Consider the following 19,239-nt stretch of genomic DNA (forward strand, 5'->3'; position numbering starts at 1 on the left):
CATTCTTTAGTTTAGACAAGATGCTGTGGGTTTTTTTATTGTTCTTGGGGTTTTTTTATAGCTATGACATTTAAAAACAGAGCTACTGTTAGAAGACAGTTGGCATGAGCTCAACAATTTGTCAGATTCATTGCTGGTTTATAATTCAGGCTCATTGTACTTATTCTTATTTACAGCATTTTTATAAATAAACAGCAACACAGTATCAAATTGATCTCATTCAATTTGCTTGCTATTTATTTCACTATTTGTCATGCACATATTTTTACAAACTATTAATACATTACAATTCTTATATAGTAATGTCTTTAAAAATTATCCTAACAAGTAAGACATTCCACAACTGAATCTAACAGACCTTAAAAATACCTTTAAAAATACTTAACTCCCACAATGTCTACTTAATGTAAGTAAGAAGGAACATTAGCTATCTAAATTTGATACTGCTTTTATTTTGAGGTGTATCAGCCTTTTCATGACATTTCTGTACAAAGAGAAATTCGCAGGTAAAGCAGAATGCTTTCCTAATTCTGTAAATCATATTAACCTCCTGGAACAACTGAAATTCCTTGGCAGTAAGGAGTCACAGATACATAATGCTGAGTTCAAGTTTACTTTTTGTTGAGGGCCCCCAGACATGTAGATGTCCCTCATCCCACCTGCAAGCTTAACTTTATCCAAGGGCAAAAGCCACATTCTGTGAAACACTGATTTAACATGTAAACCTACACAAAAACATATGGCTTATTCAGGGACCCTGATAAATAAAATAAAAAAAAAAAAAATCAAGTACAAACACAACCACCATACACAGAGGTTTCAACTATGGGTGTCACGTTTATTTTACAGTTGAGTGTAACAAAACATATTTCACCACAAGGCAGTAAAAGCCAGGAAGCTCTAATACTGTCCACTACAGACACAGTGTAAAGACACCATGGGAAAAAAATAATCCAAGAGAAATTGAGTAGAACAGTTTTGCTACACTTCCTGAGATAATGGTGCCAGCTGTTTCATACATCCTCTCCAATATACTAGAAGTTTTTTTTCCTGAAGAATATTTTTCACATTTAAAGTTTCCATGTTCTGATACTTCATAGCTACTGTTCAGGGATTAAAAACAAACAAACAAAAAAAAAATGTACATTGCTTACTCTGGCAAAAAAACCAAACAAATAAAAAAAATCCATGTACTTCTTGCCCTCTCTTTAGAATCAAGCTTTACATTAGTAGAGCCATTTTGGAATGTAGTATTTTCTGAAGACTTTTTCACAAAACCAGCTCCTTTTTCAAGTTGAAAAGCACGCTAAAAGCAAACTGCCCTGCAATATTTATCCAGGCTTTAGCAATCCCATTTTACTTCAAAGCCTGCGAAATGGATTTTGATTCACATATCCTATTTCAGTCTTTGTTTCTTCTCCATAGATTTCACTTGTTTCTAAGAACCAAGAATCTATTTTTATAGTATGTGTAATCAGAAAATGCAACTGTAAATACTTGACAGTTATCTTTTCTAATAAGAGCGCAAGTACATAAATCTGTGTTACTTACCAAGATCCTTTATTCTAGGTAGCACATTGTATGTGAAGTTTTTATAAGAAGCTACTTTCCCTTCTGGGGAAGCAATCCCCACGTGAGATTCATAGATTCTTAGGCGTTTTAATCTCTTGGGGGAAGGATGCTTATGCTACAAGGAGAGTAAAAACAAACAAGTTGTCATTAGGAACAGCTTAGGAGTGTTGTCACAATCACACGATTTGCACAAAATGAAAAGCAATTTAAGGTTTCTTTTGTTTTTTTTCTCTAAGAGCAGAAACATTTCAAAAGTAATTAAGCATTTTAAACCGTTAAAGCAAATGTCTCTTTCAAATTAACATTTTTATGAACAAGAAACTGGACATTCCTGATTCAACACTTTTCTTATACCCTTTTTTAATTACATTAAAGTGTACAGACTGATAGTAAACATTACACTTAAAGTTCTTCTGAATTACTATGAAGCTTGTTTGAAAATAAAACAGAAAAATAGAAAGATAAGCTTTTATGTTTCAAGCAAACCTGCTTTTTGCAGGTATTTGAAGTTGTTCTGCCTTCTCCAAACTGAAATTTATAAACATTTTATTCCTAAAGAATACAGTTCCATAGCACAGAGTAACCTATATTTCAATTACTTAGGACTAAGAAATAATTAAAAAATCCCAAGTCTGTAGAAGAGTACACAGAATTTCCAGATGGGAGAAAATATTTAAAGAATACAGAAGCAATTGAAGTTAATTACAAAATCTCTTCCTTACACTTGAAGAGCTTATACTTGATCAGGATTTTACTTTTTAAAACAAACTGAGAAAGTCCGAGAAACTTTGGAAAACCACTCTGGAAAAGTAATGCTTAAAACTTATTTTCCCCCAAAAGACGTTTCTTTTCCTCCCTCTCGCAATTAAGAAAAAATTGCAAGATTTTATATTCTATATGTTAGTTTATTACTCAAGTGAAATTTTGAAAAGTTAGAGGGAAAAAAATTAAAACCATATATATACGAACAGAAATTAAAGGGACAAGGAGAAGAACAAAACTTTTGGTTGAGGTGTGTTGCCTGTGTTTTTCTTCCACTGGACACCTCCCCTATTCATAAAGGTATTCTTTATTTTTGCAGTAAAGCCTTGTCTGCACCCAAATGTTCTTGCCTCCTTTTCACTCCAGGTCATGTCAATCACTGCATTTCCAATTCCCTCTCCATTCCTTTTCTTACAGAGGATGGAGGTGTCACAAAGCATCACAGACATTGTAGGTCACTACACTGATAAAAACTATACATTTAAATAAGAATTACTGTATGTTATGTTTTCTATTTTTTTAAGAAAATATTTGCCATGTGAGTAACCCTTTCTTGGTCAAGCAGCTGCTTCACAATTTCAGGTGGGTGCTCAAATTTCATTCAATACAGAGGTTGCAGCTTCTCTTACACAGAACACTGCATACACTTGTAAAAAACATCAAGAATTGTGATATGAAATAACATCACTTGGATGGTCTGAAGTTTCCAAGTGTTCTCTGAGGGTGTTTTTCATATATCAGCTAAAGAGTTCTCTCTCTTATAGCAGTACGTGAGAAGTAAGAGGGCTTTAAACTCAATAAATGGATTTTCCTGATACCAGCAAACTAGGATTTGACTGGAGCATGAGCTTTTTGACTGGAGCACTTTTGAAAGCTTTTTTTCTGACTTCATACAACATTGACTTATTATTGAGTACTGAACTTAGCATTTGTAGATAGCTAACTCATAAATCCAGTACTGATAATTCCCTGCTCTTCTCCGTACCAGGAAGGGACATTGAGTCATGGAACAGTTGTCAATCTTGCCTAACAAGTGGGAAACCAAGTTTAAAATACTACTTTAACAGGTAACTATTTTTCATATATTCTACAGAAGAATGAAAAAAAGTAGCTCAAAAACATCCATCATTAAAGTCACCTGTTTCTGTCAAAGCCATGAATAAAACCCCTTCACTTCTCAGGTAGCTACTTTAACTAGTTTGCAATCTCCCTTTTGTGAAATAACTCTTATTTTCATCCAAACAGGGATACAAAGATGACATGATACACCTCTTGAAAATAATATTTAAGCCTTACTATATATGACTGTGGTGGATTCCAGTGCACCCAATCATAATTCACTTTGTCTTCTTCACGGACTACGTATCTCGCCCAAGGTGAAATACGATAGAGGAGGGCGCCGTTCTGAGCACGAATCACCACCTGTAAAATAACCACAACATATGCATGCAGTCACAGATAACTCACAGAACACCTCCTATGCAAACCAGGGTGGGGAATGAAATAGTGCACCAAGCACAAACTTAATTTAAGGGACACACGAATACACAATGCAAGTGGAGAGAGGGAAGAATGACTCTGTTCACTGAGGTGATTTGTAAAGGGACAGTAAACCAAACATGCCAGACACAGGAGTGATGTTCATGAGTAAGAGCTGAAAGGTGAGGATATATACAGGCTTTATGTAAGTAATGGGAGAAAAAGCCTTCCCAAATGGATTACTGTTCGGTTCCCTAATTTCCCCTGTCATTGCTATTTCCTGTCCGTGTTCTCATAAATTTAAATAGACATGCAGTGTAATGCTATGAAGATGAGAACTGTGATTTGTTTAACTTGGCAAACAATTTAATAAGCCAATTTTAATATCTTAATTTCATCTTCTTTTCTATGCTCTGTGAGTCCTTACCAATGTCATATAGACCAGAACCACAAATAACACAAGAAAGCACAGGACAGCTTTTGGGTCAAAAAGAAGAAAAAGTGAAATTTAAATTGCTGGGTCTTTTCAGTGTCTCTGTTATCCTTCATCATTCTAATGCTAAAACAAAGTATTACTGTTGGTTTTACTCTCCATATTTGGTTTCCTCTATTTTATAAGAGGACATGAAAAGGGACCATTATTTCATTTGAAAGCTCATAAAGCTTCCCTTCACCAATAAGAGTGACCAAACACAAACTAGGAGCTCTTTTGGACTACTTTAATTTTACAACAGAAAAGTAAAATCGAAATAATGATTAGGATGACGTTGAAGAAGACATTGCATTTGAGGAGGTGATGTTGCTGACTGGAAGAGTGTTGCATATTTAGGAAGTAGGGCCTCAGTGCAGAAGGAACAGCACCACTCTGGTTTTCCTTCGTGTCTTGGCTGCCATTATAACAGTAACACAGAAGGTTTGCAAACTTACAACCTGAAAAATGTACAAGCAAGTGAAGTCCTGCAATTCTTAATTCTGCTTTTGTTAAGAAATCGATGGCTGGGTTTTTAAAAACAAGTGTCTTGTCTTTGCTCCCACTTCCTAACACATAGTCTGGAAGAGGACAATTATCAAAGAATTGCCTTTTTGCCTCTGGCAAGTGTCTTTCATTGTTTTGATAATCTGTATCCTTAACCTAACCACAGAAAAAAGTAGAATCACAGTATCATAGAATAGGTCAGTTGGAGGGGACCTTTTTAAGGTCATCTAAAGCAACAAGGAGGAAAATACTTAAGGTCATCTAAACCAACAAGGAGGAAAACATGCAGAAAGATGATGGAGGCTGACAGAGTAAGGCAAGGAAGTAGGATTGCTGTGTCTCAGTATGTACTGCTACATACTAACCACCTCATCAGAAAAAGCTGAGGAACTTATTGAAAACACTGTACAGCTGCATGGAAAATTTCTTCTGGTAACTGTGCTAGAAAAGCTGGCCCAAAGAGTATTTCTGCATAATATGGCAGCACTATTAGGATCCTCCTTGCTGATAGCACTGACAATTTGCAAGTTACTCTTAAAATAATAAAACTTATCTCCTCTTTCTGATAAGATACTTCTGATGATGCTGTTGCTTCTTTTATTATTTTCTCCTGATTTACCCATCACAGAAGTAAGATGATTACTGAATATAAAAACTGTAACTAATTATTCGTGTTGGCAATCCTTTTTCTTTAATATTTTAGGGCAATTTATACTTGACAGGCTTATGAGGGGTGGGCACCACTTAAGAAATATGAAGTAATTAATCTACATTCAGAACATTATTTAATTAGATGCAGTACTGGTTTAATCCAAAAATGATCATGGAGGGGGGGGAAAGTTTATTTATTATGATATAGAAAACCCAGTCATGCACTGTCTTTAATTTAAACTGTTAAGCAAAGAAAAACCGTTAAGAAAAAGAAAGATTATAAATCCATTTAAATGAGCAGCCAGTTATCTCACTTTTTAAACTCACACTTCTACAGTTATGCTGCACATGTTAGATAACCATAGCTCTGTATCCCATCCTTCTGACAACATATAAGAACTTCTGTTGCTCTGCAGTCACTCAGCTCAAATTGACCACATTTTCCCTCGCTTTTGAGGCATCAGTGCATTTGATTTACCAGCTTTTCAGGAGTCATTTTGTTGAAGTACTAGCTTTGCTTTTATTTGAAACATCTACAAAGTCAAGTTTAATGGTTGGATTTTTCAGGAACTGAGAGACTTATAGGGACTCATACAAGTTTCTATCAACTTTCACAGTCAGAATTTTAATAGCTAGAACTAAAACTTCCAAGAAGAAAAGACAAACATTTATTTGTCATATATTATGATAGTAACAATGTCAATATATGAACTGGTGGTGGAAATCTACCACTTTCAGAGTTGGGTCTATACACTTCAACAGTATTAGACTTTAGAGTCTGCTCTATTTTAAGGCTCACAATCTAAATTTTGGGGTTCATTTATTTTAAAACTTTACTTTCAGTTCTATTATGTGAAGATAAGAAAACTTCCATTGCTTAAAGGAAAAGGATATATTTATCCGACTATAGAAGCCACAAAATTTAACCATGCCAACATCAGGAAAAAAAAAGAAAATCACTAAAAGTGTGGAGGGAGCACTTATTTTAAACAAATTTGTTGCCTTCTTCACAGTGCAGGAGGTGTTAAACATTTTTCAAATATATCCAGCCATGGTTGTAGATTAACCTCACTACAACAGTAGAAACCTCAGTTTTGCTTATGTGTTGCTGTAAGTTTTGAACATCATGGGCTGTGCTCAGAGAAAGCAGAGTCAAAAGGAACATCACTAACACAGAAAAGGAATCCTTAAAACACTAAAGCTGGTAAAGTTGAATCCTTTCAGTGTCTGGTTTACAGAAGCATAATCAACACAGCATTCTTAGACCTCTATCAAGTGATCCCAGACAAATTCAATTCTTGATTCCTATGTTTGCTTAACACTTTTTCTAATTTTATGTGAATTTCATTTACAGAGTCACTCCTAGGTTTAATTACCAAGCTCTTCACTCAATCAACTTTTTCTTCTCTCCTGATACTGTAGAAGGTTGATCTATAAGCTACAAATAGAAAGACTTCAAATAATATTTTCTTAAGTTTATTGGGACAGAAACCCCATACCATGCCTGGTTGACACATGAGAAAAAAAAAAAACAAATTGCAAAAAGCTGAATGGTGCCACAAAACAAAGAGCAATTCGGCCCAAGACTGACAAAACTAACACTAATGAAAACACCCCAACAGCTTTCATTCCCATATTTGCTTTGGCATTTCTTGAAATAATTGCACCCAAGTAAAAGCTGTACTAAAAGGAGTAATAATATAAAATATATACAAAACCAAGACAGATAAAACCTCTTGCTCCACTCACCCCAAACTATTACTTGTGGTCCATTCTCTACAGTGTTCAGACACAAAAAATATCTGCCATGTATACTCTGCATGTGCTGCTATGAGTTTTGTATGTATAAAGAATACTGAATATAGTCACTACACAGCCCTTTTGACAAAGTACCTCTAAGTCTATTTAATAGATACTGTATTTTTGCTCCAAATTAGTCTGAACTGAGTAAAACCAATTTCAGAAAAGTTGCAGCTTAAGGTAGCTACCATTTAGTCCATCAACACTTTATAGGTGACTTTACATTTTCTAATTAACTCAAGAAAATGTTCTCTAAAGAACATATATAACATTATGATGTTCATTAAATTGGCTTCTACAAACTTGCCTTGGGATTTACCTACTTTATTTTCAAGAGCTATGTCTTTGTCCTTTCCCTAAGGTATATGAGGAAGCACACCACACCATTCGATACAAAAACTATTGGTTGTTTAAACTGTTAAAAATACCCAAAACTGGTTAAGAAGAAAGAAATCTGTATCTCAAAAAGTGTTACATTCACAAAATGAGAGATGTAAAGAACTCTCCACCATCTACACTAAACATCTCTGTCTGAAACATAAGATAAAGTAGTATTTTACTGTCAAACTGTAAAATATATAACATTTTACAGTAAAAAATATTTTACTGAAAAAAATTTACAGTAAAAATATTTTACTGTAAAAAATATAATAATAGGAGGACAACATAACGGTTATTTTTTTGTGTGTATAAAAGGAAGTCTCTTACAACAGCCAGCCTCTGTTCAGAATTCTGTTAAAAAGTCTTTCCCCAACTGGCCCAATCTCCAAGATGTCTCACCCAGCAGAAATTTCTAATAAAATAATGTGGAAGATTCAAAGTTAGTCATGTCGAATTTGCCTACATCAACTCTACAAATGGCTCACCCTGAGTAGTTTTTGTTTTTTTCCCCCTCCTCTGGTGGTAAATACATTCACATAATATGTAAAAGTGCAAAATCCTTGATGAGACCATTGAAAGTCATATGATTTTGGCTTCCAAGTGAAATATAAATACATGTAAATAAATGCTCTCCCACAAGTAAGTGTCAGACAGAACGAAAGCATCCTTCAAAACTTGACATTAAAAAGTCAATTTGCTCTAAAAGTGGACATGGCACAGATATACAATTTATATAAGCCCAACTGTAAAACAACAAGAGTGAAGACCTTCACCTAAAGCTGCACATCTTTTGTATGCAAAGGTTAAAAACGTGTGTTTTGTATTCATTTTCCATTATAGAGATGTTGGGTGTATTTTCAAAATTTCTATCTGAAGTGTTTAGCCCACCTGAAGTTTAGCATCCCAAACCACTGTAATTAGAGCAGTGGATTTTGTAGATGAATACACCCAAGATAGCAAAAACATGCGTTGGCAACCTGAGGTTTAAGGCTTCAGTGCTACTGCAGGGATTAATTTTGAAGTAAAAACTTTCTGATCAGAATAAAAATCAGCAGAAAAACAAATGCATGGTTGCAGTAAAAGGAAACCCATAACCCACAAAGACTGGTTTTGAAGGTATGTAAAAACTGGTGTGCAAAAATTATCCAAATGCTGGACTGCTGAAAGACAAGGCAGGACCTAAATCTCATAAGAACATTAGTATAAAAGTCACATTGTCCACTAGAGTATAGGAAACTCATGAAATGGAGAGTTAGCTGTAGGATAAAACCTAGTATAGAGGTTATGGGTCTGTTTGGATGATCTTTAAAACTCTCAAAAGGAGTTTATTACAGTTAAGGGGAAAACATCACTCTGAGGGCAGTCCAGTGCCATAAAGAAAAAGGCAATAACACATTTGGAGCAATTCAGAAGCTGAAATAGGCTTCATTTAATGTAATGGTGCTGCCAATGCAGAACAAACAAGATTCAGGGGCCTTGAGTTTTCTGACATTTGAGACTCTTGGGTATCCCACTATTCTGCCCTCCCAAAACAGCACAGGTCTTCCATATCACCTCCACTGCATCTGACAACCCCTTCTGGATGTCTCAGGGCATTTAAAGAAAAACTCTGCACTTACAGCCAGGCAACTTTCAACTTACTGTGACTCAGGGAAATTTGCTGGCTATTTATAAACAGAAGCCACACATTTTTTCTTACACTGTCTACAAGGATAAGTCTGAAAGTTTTGCAACACTTTAAAAGTTCTCTCACAAATGTAGATAAAAAGTAAAACCGTGTGTAAAATGGAGTTTAATATGGCCATGTTATTAATGACAGAGACATTGTTGTTTTCACAGATGAAACTGTGCAGAAACAGGCCACAAACCACTGCATTTAAACTGCATTTAAAATTCAAATGCCTATGAATAACCCTTTTTTCTTTTTGTGTTTGCCTACCTTCTTCATCTTCTCTTCACATCAGCTCCATTTGGTTACCTCAACTTCCAGTCTACACATACACAGATCTTCAGAACAGGGTGAGAGAAGAATTCAAGTGACAGTTACACAAAAGATTGGGCAATTTCTCTGCTCAGCTACCATTCCTTTAGTTGTCAGTTCCTGCATTTAAAGCAGACTTCAATTCCATACATGAGCATTTTATTTGATTATGATGTGTGCTCCCACAAGGTGTCTGCCTCTGTTTCTACTGACTAAAATATAGGGTCAAACAATAGAAATAAAAAGCCCTGTTGCCTTGATGATTCCTTATTTTTCAGACACCTATTTTCATTTAAAACTATCATCTAGTGAGTTGCTGGTGTTTTTTTTTTTTTTGACAAAAGAATAAAGAATTTAGACATATTTCTGCTGTTTGAGGAATTTGTTATACAGTGGTTTGTCATTTATACTCAAGTTGAGGAAAGGAAAATGAGGAACTGATAACTAGATAACTGGAATATATGCAAACCAATAAACTGCTCTGAAACACTGTATTATTATTTCATTACTTTAATAGCTTGAAAGCAGTTGGAATGATTGTTGGTGTATGTGGTTTTTAATACAACGATGAAATTAAATCAGCCATCAAACCAACAATAGCTAATATAATGAGAGATTGGACTAGCTTTAATATATATATGGAAATGTCAGTGATTTGTTATTTATATAAGGGCAATAAGCTATTATTTCAGTATTTTACAATCTATAGCATTTCATTAGCTTCAGATCTATTCATTTCTGAGACAAGATTATCCAAATTCGAAAGCCACAGGAACACAGGTGGAAACACCACCTCATCTCAGTAATATACATCTGATTTAAAAGCAAGTTCAGCCCCAAATCTAAAAGGTGGACAGGATAAGCTGTTAAGAGACTCTCCAGGAAGTTTGTTAGGTGCCATAAAAACATAACCAAATTTTTCTACTGCATGAAATGCAGTAGAAATTTAATATCACGGTATTTCCCTCCCTCAGTCGTTCTATAAGTGCAAGGAGAAGGAAAACCACTGCTTGTATACAAAGATGGTTTTTAGTATAATGTGCACTGTAGACAAATAAAGACTACATTTTGACTTTTGCAAAAATAAGGTAAACGAGAGAAAGCACTAATAATTTACAAGAATACAAAAGATTCTGACCCAATATACTTCAGACACATTGCTGCTGTAAGAGAACCTGGTCTTAAATTTTATTTCCTAAATGCTGTTGAGTTTCAAAGACAGTTCCTGCATTCTAGACACTGATACAATCCTACTGTAAGATCATTTATCTTTTTCTTAAAATTGTTGATCCTTTTCTCCACTCCCTCAAGTTGCTACAGAAACAGAGAATCACAGAACTGTTTAGGTTGGAAAAGATCACTGAGTCCAGCATCACTGTGTTTACCACTAAATCATGTCCCCAGCTGCCATATCCACATGTTTTCTAGAACACTTACAGGGATGGTATCCCCCCACTTCCCTGGGCAGCTTGTTCCAATGCCTAATCACCCTTTCAGTGAAGAAATTCTTCCTAATATCCAATCCACATGTCCCCAGGCTTAACTTGGGGATTTCCTCTCATCCTGTCACTTGTTACCTGGGAGAAGAGACTGACCCCCACCTTGCTACAATCCAACAGCTGAAAGTGCCTTTCCCTGCTCACCTCAGCCATCACCTTTCCTTCCACAAAGCAAACCCAATCTTGAGTTTAGCCCCTAGGATACAACACACAGTTCTGACAAGCTTTTGCCAGTGGATGATGTAAATTGAGCCCATTTACAAGAGCAGCTGAAATCACATCACCACCCCACCCTACTCACACACACAGAGGAAGGTGGAAGAGGGCAACTATTACCAGTCTTTCTACAGATCTGCACTGGTTTGGGAGAGAAGCACTACAGTCTAGAGGGTATGTTTGGCTCTTAATACATGGCACCACAGCAGAACACTTTCTGCTAATGCAATGCAACCTGCTGCAGAACCCAGGGCCAGAATTTAAAGATTCTTGGTTGACAGTTTGCTTCAAAGAAGGTTTAGATAAAAATACAAAAGCCTGAAAAAAAATTGGGATCTAACAGCACTGTTGAGAGCATTATTCTGTAATTGTCTCACTCTACCTGACAGATTTTTAGAGACCAGATAAAACATTTCTCTCTCTAATAGCCTCAGAAACAGAAGGCGAGGAATGAAGAAGCAAACACAGCATCACTAGTGCCTCGCTCTTCTTGCTACTGCACAGCCCTTCCTAACAAAGCTTGGGAGAGGTAGCAAGGAGGAAAAGGAATCAGAAGCTGTTCAACACTTGAGCTTCCCCTAGTCAGGGGTACCTTTCCAAATGGACCCTCCACCCAAAGTCGTGGGGCAAGACACATGGTAAATGGGAGATCTTCCAGAACTCAACTTCCTCTGAAAAGCTTTACCATACTCCATTCCTGCCCTTCCCAACAACCAAGAAATCAAGCGGATCTGTCAAGGTGCTTGCAGTCACTGAAGTTATTTTCTAACAGAGAATTGAGTACAAACCTTGAAATTAAGTTTTGCAAAGAATAGACAGCATGTTGCTTCTTCCAGGCTGTTCTCCTTCCTAAATTGCAAAATCAGTTACAGCGGAAAGGAAAAGTAATAGAACACCAGGCACATGATTCAGAGTCTCCCTTTCTCCAGCTTTATTTTCCTTATCAATTTACAGTTACTGTCAAAACTAAGTCAGCTGATACAAAGCTCTCTGGTTTGTTCTTTTTCTTCCAAGCAATTTTCTGGCAATTAAAATCAGCTAAAGGGGCAAGCATTCAAATCAAATATTGAAAAAATATTCCTTAGTTATCAGACACAAAATAGTGCTTTTGAGCTGGTTTACATGTTTAACAAAGTTCTGCAGATGAATTTGTGTAGTTCAGAAATCACTAGAGAGAGATTTATTTGCTGTGTAAACTATTTTTCTGTAAATACATCATGACATCAGCTTTCATAATCTAAACTTATTAGGGATATTAAATATTTGTTCACAATTCCCCCTTCTTTCAGCTTGCCTTCCCCCCCCAGGGAAAGAAAACAAATTAAAAATAAAGTACAATCAAGATATGAGAGAGGTAAAAGCCTATCTTCTAAGCCAAGTAACAAAGTCATGCCTTGACTTTCCAAAAGAGGGAGATATAGCTCCATTTGTGATTTAAGTATTTCTATTGCTTTCAAGAACTTATGAACATGTTTACCTAGTTTACTAGATCAGATTAAAATGGAAAGCTTTTGCTCTTTTTTTTATTTCCACGTTTTTCTTAGAAAACTGAGAAAAATTAGTAAATAGTAACCAAAAAAAAAACAAAACTAGAAAACACTATATTATCTGTTTGAATATAAAACTAACTCAAAAGAGGAAGCCAGTAACCCAGTATTACAAAATATCTATACAGAGAGAGATAAAAACAACATAGGAAAATCAAACTGTTAAAATCCAGGAAACCATAGGGGAGTTGTTAAAAATGAAAGCAACATCACACAGAAACAATTCCCAATTGATTTTAACAGGCACAAGTGTGGGGACAATGCTTCACTTAATCATCCAGGTACATGGATTTGTAATTGTTAGCTACACAAAGGTGGCATCATTAGGTATGAGGGACAACCAGTTTATTTTTACAAAGGAATAACACACATTTGTGCTGAGGGATAACATTCAAACTTTTCTTTCAGTCTAGAATCCAAACCTTGAAAACTTTTTCCAAAACCAAAATCAATAAATCAAAGGAAAACTGGACTCTCTAAAACACAGTTCAAAAAATACTTTTTCTGCTGCTATGACTTAACCAGACTCAAGTTACCATAACAACAGTGGCTTAGCTCAAATACTATTAAAATTCATAGGCATGATATAAAAACATTCCTACATGTATTATGTTAGCCCCTTAATTAAGATGCTTGGGGTACAAAAGCATGGTTTGAAAAGCAACCATAATAAAGCACATTACACATAATAAGTGTAAATTATTAGAGTTGCTTCAAGCCATGCCAAGCAGAGAAGAAGCTGAGGAAGTGTGTAACAGGGGCACCCAAGCACCCACTCACCCTCACAGCTATGAAGAATTTGTATAAAGGACAACTGCTGCATAATGCACCTTGCAACTGGGTGTTTGTGGCATGGTGGGTTTACTTTTTGATTCCCCATTCACAGCTGTTTCAAACTGACAGTGAAACATCTTTTGGGGATGAGGCAGGTCATGCTCAACACCTCTGCTTCCTGTCACATACTCCCACAGTGCCTTATGAACTGGGATAGCCTACAGCCCCCAATGGTGCTTCCACTGTCCTCTCTCTGCTGTTGCTGTTGTCTCCCTGTCCAACAATTCAGGAGACCTTAGGTCACACACTCTTTGGTGGGTAATAAAAAAAGTGCAGTGAATGGTGGTGTGTTTCCTCCATGCTGAGCTCACTTGATTCTCCCCACACATCGTTAAGTGCTTTAACTCAACTGCTTTTCAATACTCTAAAGTAGCATACCTTGAATATTTTATCATAATGCCTCAGAGGAGCTCCTCTCAAACAGCTCCAGTGTTGGCTGTGTGGCCAGTATGGATTCCACCTGGCAAGACTTGGGCATCCAAGGTGTGGAGTAAGTCCACTACAATACCAAAGTTTATCTTCGACTTTCTCCTTGACCTATAATCTTCTCTGAACATTAGACACAAATACAGCTGAAAAAGTCAGGAAGTACTTGCCAGTAAGTCACACTGAAGAGAATGTCAGGAGCTCTACCTAATTACTGGCCATATCCTCAAAACAAAACCAATTCCCACAAGAATCACAGCCATGTCTATATATACCTCATATGGACCCTCAAAGTCCATTTCAAGACCTCTTCTTCTTTAAGATCTCTCCACCTTTTCCTCAAAAAAACTCCCACATTTTGCTTTAACAGACACCTAATAGCAATTGAAACAATTAGTCTGTATGGATGAAATAAAAGCAAAGTATTTCTAAATAGCAAAACCTCCTACCAGAGAATTGTGCAACCTTCAAGTCACAGGAGAACTGAGCCTGCCAAAACAACTGAACAAGAATATTTAAAAGTGCTGAGCTCAGTCTGCTAAAAAGGCTCCAAAGAGCAACAGTCCACTGCTTTACAATGGTTCATTGCTCCTACAACCTCTCCTATGAGTCCACCAGTAGTTGCACATTGTTTACTAAATCCAAACAGGCAATGTCAAGTGACCATTTACCTCCCAATGAGTTAACAACTCTTCCTGCTGGCAAACCCAATCTGTAACCCAGAAAAGTCCACAACAACTTGCTGAAGGGTCATGGTTCACAATCAAGCAATGAAACATGAATATTGCCACTGATTTAGCAAATGTTTTACTTCCATTCAGCACTGCTGTTATCTAGAAACACATATGCTGATGACTTTAGACCTGTTTCACAAAGTTCAAAATCCCAGGAACGCCATGTCCTTGAGGTCCCTTCCAACCCAGTATTCCATGTTTCTATTTGCATCTTACATTACTGAAAGCCCACCACATCTTTATCAATTTTACACCTAGCATCCTAACCACCAGCCTGTTATCCCATTATTAAAAACTTGCCTGGGTTTTCACACTTATTAAAAACACCTTCACATTTTTGACTGCAGACTGCTTGAAGTGCAGGAGGCCTGAACTCAATGCTGGTCTGATATTTTACTGCTGGACCTCCTGATCAGGAGGGTCAGCTGCAACACCATCTATTTCATCAGTGACAGTAATTACACTTGATGAATTTTACTAACAGTGGTTCCCTGACACTGATTAACCTACCTGCTCACTATACTTGATTTCTTTTCAAGGTTTACAAGCTAGACACAGAGCATGCAGATCTACCACAAAGTATAGCTTACAGTAGTAAAAACTAGAAGAACTAGGTTTTTAAAATATTCTTCACAACTAACTTTCCTCTACCCAGTACCTCCTGAATACAAATGTATTTTCAGATACTTTTAATCATGATTAATAAACTGTTAGTATTCTGACTCTTAAGTTCCTCCTTTGCCCACTTGCATATTAAAAAGTGTAACACGTTTGGACTGGAGAACTTAAACCCAATAATAGTGAACTTTTTAAGCATTCTGTACAAACTGATGAAAAAATTGTGACTGTTGTATGTGCCTGCCCCAATTTGGTATTGGACTTGGCACCTATAACTATTGTTCAGCAGTCACTGAAACCACTCACACATGTAAGAGTGGAATATCAGTAGAAGAATGTTAACAAGTGCACAAGATGTCAAGTCTAATCACCTCATTACAGTACAAGATACTCCCTCAAAAAATTATAAACTTCACCATTTAAATACATAGATATAGATACATATACAGATGAGTGTGAAGGAGAAAAGGATACAGACTTAGCAAATAATGGAATGCAGGTTTTTAAAAAAGTTTCTACCATTTTCTGAATGACCTTTCCAGGAGAAAACATATGTTATTTGTTTCCTGAGCTGTATATATTATTAGTTCTGTCAGCATACATAGAGAAATGATGCAGGCTACAATGGTACACAGAAATTATCTGTTAAAAAACCAACTAAAATTAACTAAATGAACTATAAAACAGGGGTGAGGTTTTGGTTTTTTTGGAGTTTGTTTGGTTTGGGGTATTTTGTTTTTTTTATCTATCAATTAGATAAATGTTAACTACAAAAGGGTAGCTTTCTCACACAACTCATAGGGGTTCAAAAATGTAATAAAAAACCCCAACAAACTTAGTCACTGACATTTTACAGACAATTTGCCAATCTTTACCCGGTTCTTGGTAAAAGTTGTATTATGGAGGCATGTCAGCCATCCTGACTCTTACCTTCATATCAGAAACAAGCCAGAATCACACTGAACTAGATTTCATGAATACATGTGATGTTTCGTTGCAATACAGAGTTTTGTGCACCCACCCAATATATTGCCAGACGAGTTTATTAGTATATAAAATTCTTGTTGACAATAATGTCAGAAATTGCAGATCTACTGTCATTACTAAAAAGTTGACTAATTCAAATTGGTTTAGTATATCCTCTTCAGTTCACAAAAGAAAACTTAGTACAGATCTATTCTTATTCCATGTTCCAGGGCAGCAGGTAGCTCAATCATAATTGCCAATATATTTCAAGTACTGGTCTTGCCATCTCTTCTTATTTAACTCTGCGAAGATATTTTAGAGCTTGAGCATCAGCCATGAATTCGCAAATTATTTTCATCTAAGATTCGATTTGCTAATTGTTCTGCATTTTCTATTTTGTTCCTTGGCATTCTTATAAATAATATGAAACAAATTCCCCACTGCAGATGCTAAGATCTCAATTTTTACTGATGCTACCCCCACCCCTAAACTCCACTGACTATTTTAAAATTAGGATCTTGCCAACTACAGTTAATTTACAGGTACTTTTAAGCAGCTGGAAAAATCATTTATAAATAAACAGTAAAAGAACAAAGTGAATCCCTGATTAAACTCCTGCATACGTATGACAACACATGACATGACTTGCTATAGAAGTCTATCCATGTTAATTTTTCTAAAAGCTTGCTGTATCTTGTAAAAAGGTCATTAAAAACACTAAAAATGAAGAAAAAGATTCAGTCATTTTCAACTATGAAAGAAGATAAGCACACTTGCACCCCAACTGCCATCACTGCAGAATGACAAACATTCTAACATTTAAGGAAAAAGTCTTTCTAACTACCCCATTACAAATAGAGGTAAAGAGGGTTCCTTTATTAAAGCATAAAGTTTTGTTTTGGGCTTTAATCTGTGCTCAGCCTCTGACATCTGCCAGAAGTTTAAAAGCAAACACCACAGAACCACAACAGCAACTATATTTGTTCACCTAACTCATTCTGAGCTCCCAATTGATCCACAGGAGAAAGAACAAAAAAAAAAAAGTCCTTTTCTAGCAGGTAACCTTATTTTGTAGATGGGTGTCATAATCCACAAGGGAGTCACTCAACTGTCATAAGCATCCTTCTCTTCAAACTGAAGAAAATGAGTCATTAAAAACCCTGCTGTAAGTCTTCTGACACTTTTCAGTGTTTGTATTTCCTTATGAGAAGACTGCCTCAAGAGCTACAGTAGGCAGTCTACTGCTATTGAAAACAGGCAAATGCTTGACCTCTGCTCCTCACTTATTTTCCTACAGAAATATTTTGTGACCTGATCTAAATTAATGTCACCAGCTACACTCCATCCCTTTCCCATTCTGGTTTAGATATTACTTATTTAAAAGGAGTGACCTTGTTACTATTTCAGAATTTGGCATTCGCCTGTGTAGAACTGAGGATGAAAACAGTGTAGGCAGAAGCTGAAGACCTTCTGGAGGAGACTTTCCCCTCATAACAGATTAATCCCCTCATAAATCTCTGAAGTTGACTATTTTAACTTAAGTATTTCAAATCATATTGGTAAAAGAAACTGTAAAACCTGCAATTCTCTTAAGCTTCTTTAGTAAAGAAAAACAGGGATTACTTTCATTACTAAAAAAGAGTTTCTGTTACCTAGTTCAGTGCAGACATGAGTGCCTGTGGATTTAAACATTACCTCTGCAACCTGCATAGCAATTTCCATCTGCAGACAACCCAATATTCTCAGCTTCTCTGTGAACAAAGGACTGCAAAACTATGCTCTAACACACAAGTCCTCAAGTTGCCAAAAACACATATGTTTATGAACAATCATAATCTAACAGTTCAAAGAAAACTTACAGAAAAGCAGTTTTCTGAACCCATTAGTGGAACGAGAGAGAATAAGATGATCAGCTGTAGCATGAGAGTAAGGTACCTGCCTACCATGTGAATATTCCAACCTCATTCCAGTTTTTGTGACATAAAAACCATTTTTGAACGATGTTAGCTGGAGCTTTTGTTTATATCATCTAATTCCACCACAAGTACACGTTGTGATGTGTTAGATCCAGTTGTGCAGGCACCACGGAACAAAAACTGTCATGAAAGCTTATTAGCAAAGTTACAGATGAGGCTGGGAGTAGTTTCCTGTAGATGAAGTTATCAATTATGACTATGTACAATTGTGAATCAAGTTTCTAAATCTTTGGTTTTGTTTTGTTGTTGTTTTTGTTTTTCCTTGAGGAATATACTCAAAAGCAAACCTATTCACAGTCCTGCTTCATGAGCATGTTGGATCATCATGTATTTTGAGCTTTATCTGTTTAAAAGTGACCATGGTAAAACACAATTAAAGTGGCAGGGTAAAAAAAAGCCTAAAAATTAAAAATAAATAAATAAATGAATAAACAAACCAACAAAAAAATAACAACAAAACCAAACAAAAAAACCCACACCCAAGTTACATTCTACTCTGCCAGCAGGTATCTTACAGCTTTTTCAGAAGGCTCAGAGCAACTACAGAGCCACAGAAATTCATCTTACTAGGGCATAAGCACCAAGGGCAATCAGTAGTCAAAAATTCTGCATACTAAACAAATTATGTAGAATGCAATCTTTGCTTTATGGAGTTTATATTTCAAAGAAAATGCTGAATAGGGAAAAGGTACTATCAAGACCCGTACTTCAAAAACAGGTTATATGACCAGTGATTATATAGGAAGAAAGACAACAAAGTAATCTCAAATTGCTCCAAATGCATTTAAGAATCCATAGTTTATTCTGTTACGTTAATAATT

General features: G+C 36.0%; 1 protein-coding gene across 2 annotated transcripts in view; it reads right to left on the minus strand.

The window, feature by feature from the left end:
• Positions 1 to 19,239, minus strand: part of GBE1 (1,4-alpha-glucan branching enzyme 1) — a 111,458-nt gene that overhangs the window by 82,008 nt on the left and 10,211 nt on the right. For both annotated transcript variants that reach the window (XM_018077076.2, XM_018077075.2), the window contains exons 3-4: positions 3,631 to 3,756; positions 1,552 to 1,687 (exon numbers count right to left, since the gene is read on the minus strand). In XM_018077076.2, the coding sequence (XP_017932565.2) occupies positions 1,552 to 1,687; positions 3,631 to 3,756 (262 nt within the window). The remainder of the gene's footprint in view (positions 1 to 1,551; positions 1,688 to 3,630; positions 3,757 to 19,239) is intronic.

Source organism: Manacus vitellinus, unplaced genomic scaffold, assembly GCF_001715985.3.
Source record: "Manacus vitellinus isolate BGI_N305 unplaced genomic scaffold, ASM171598v3 scaffold_35_pilon, whole genome shotgun sequence".
NCBI lineage: Eukaryota > Metazoa > Chordata > Aves > Passeriformes > Pipridae > Manacus > Manacus vitellinus.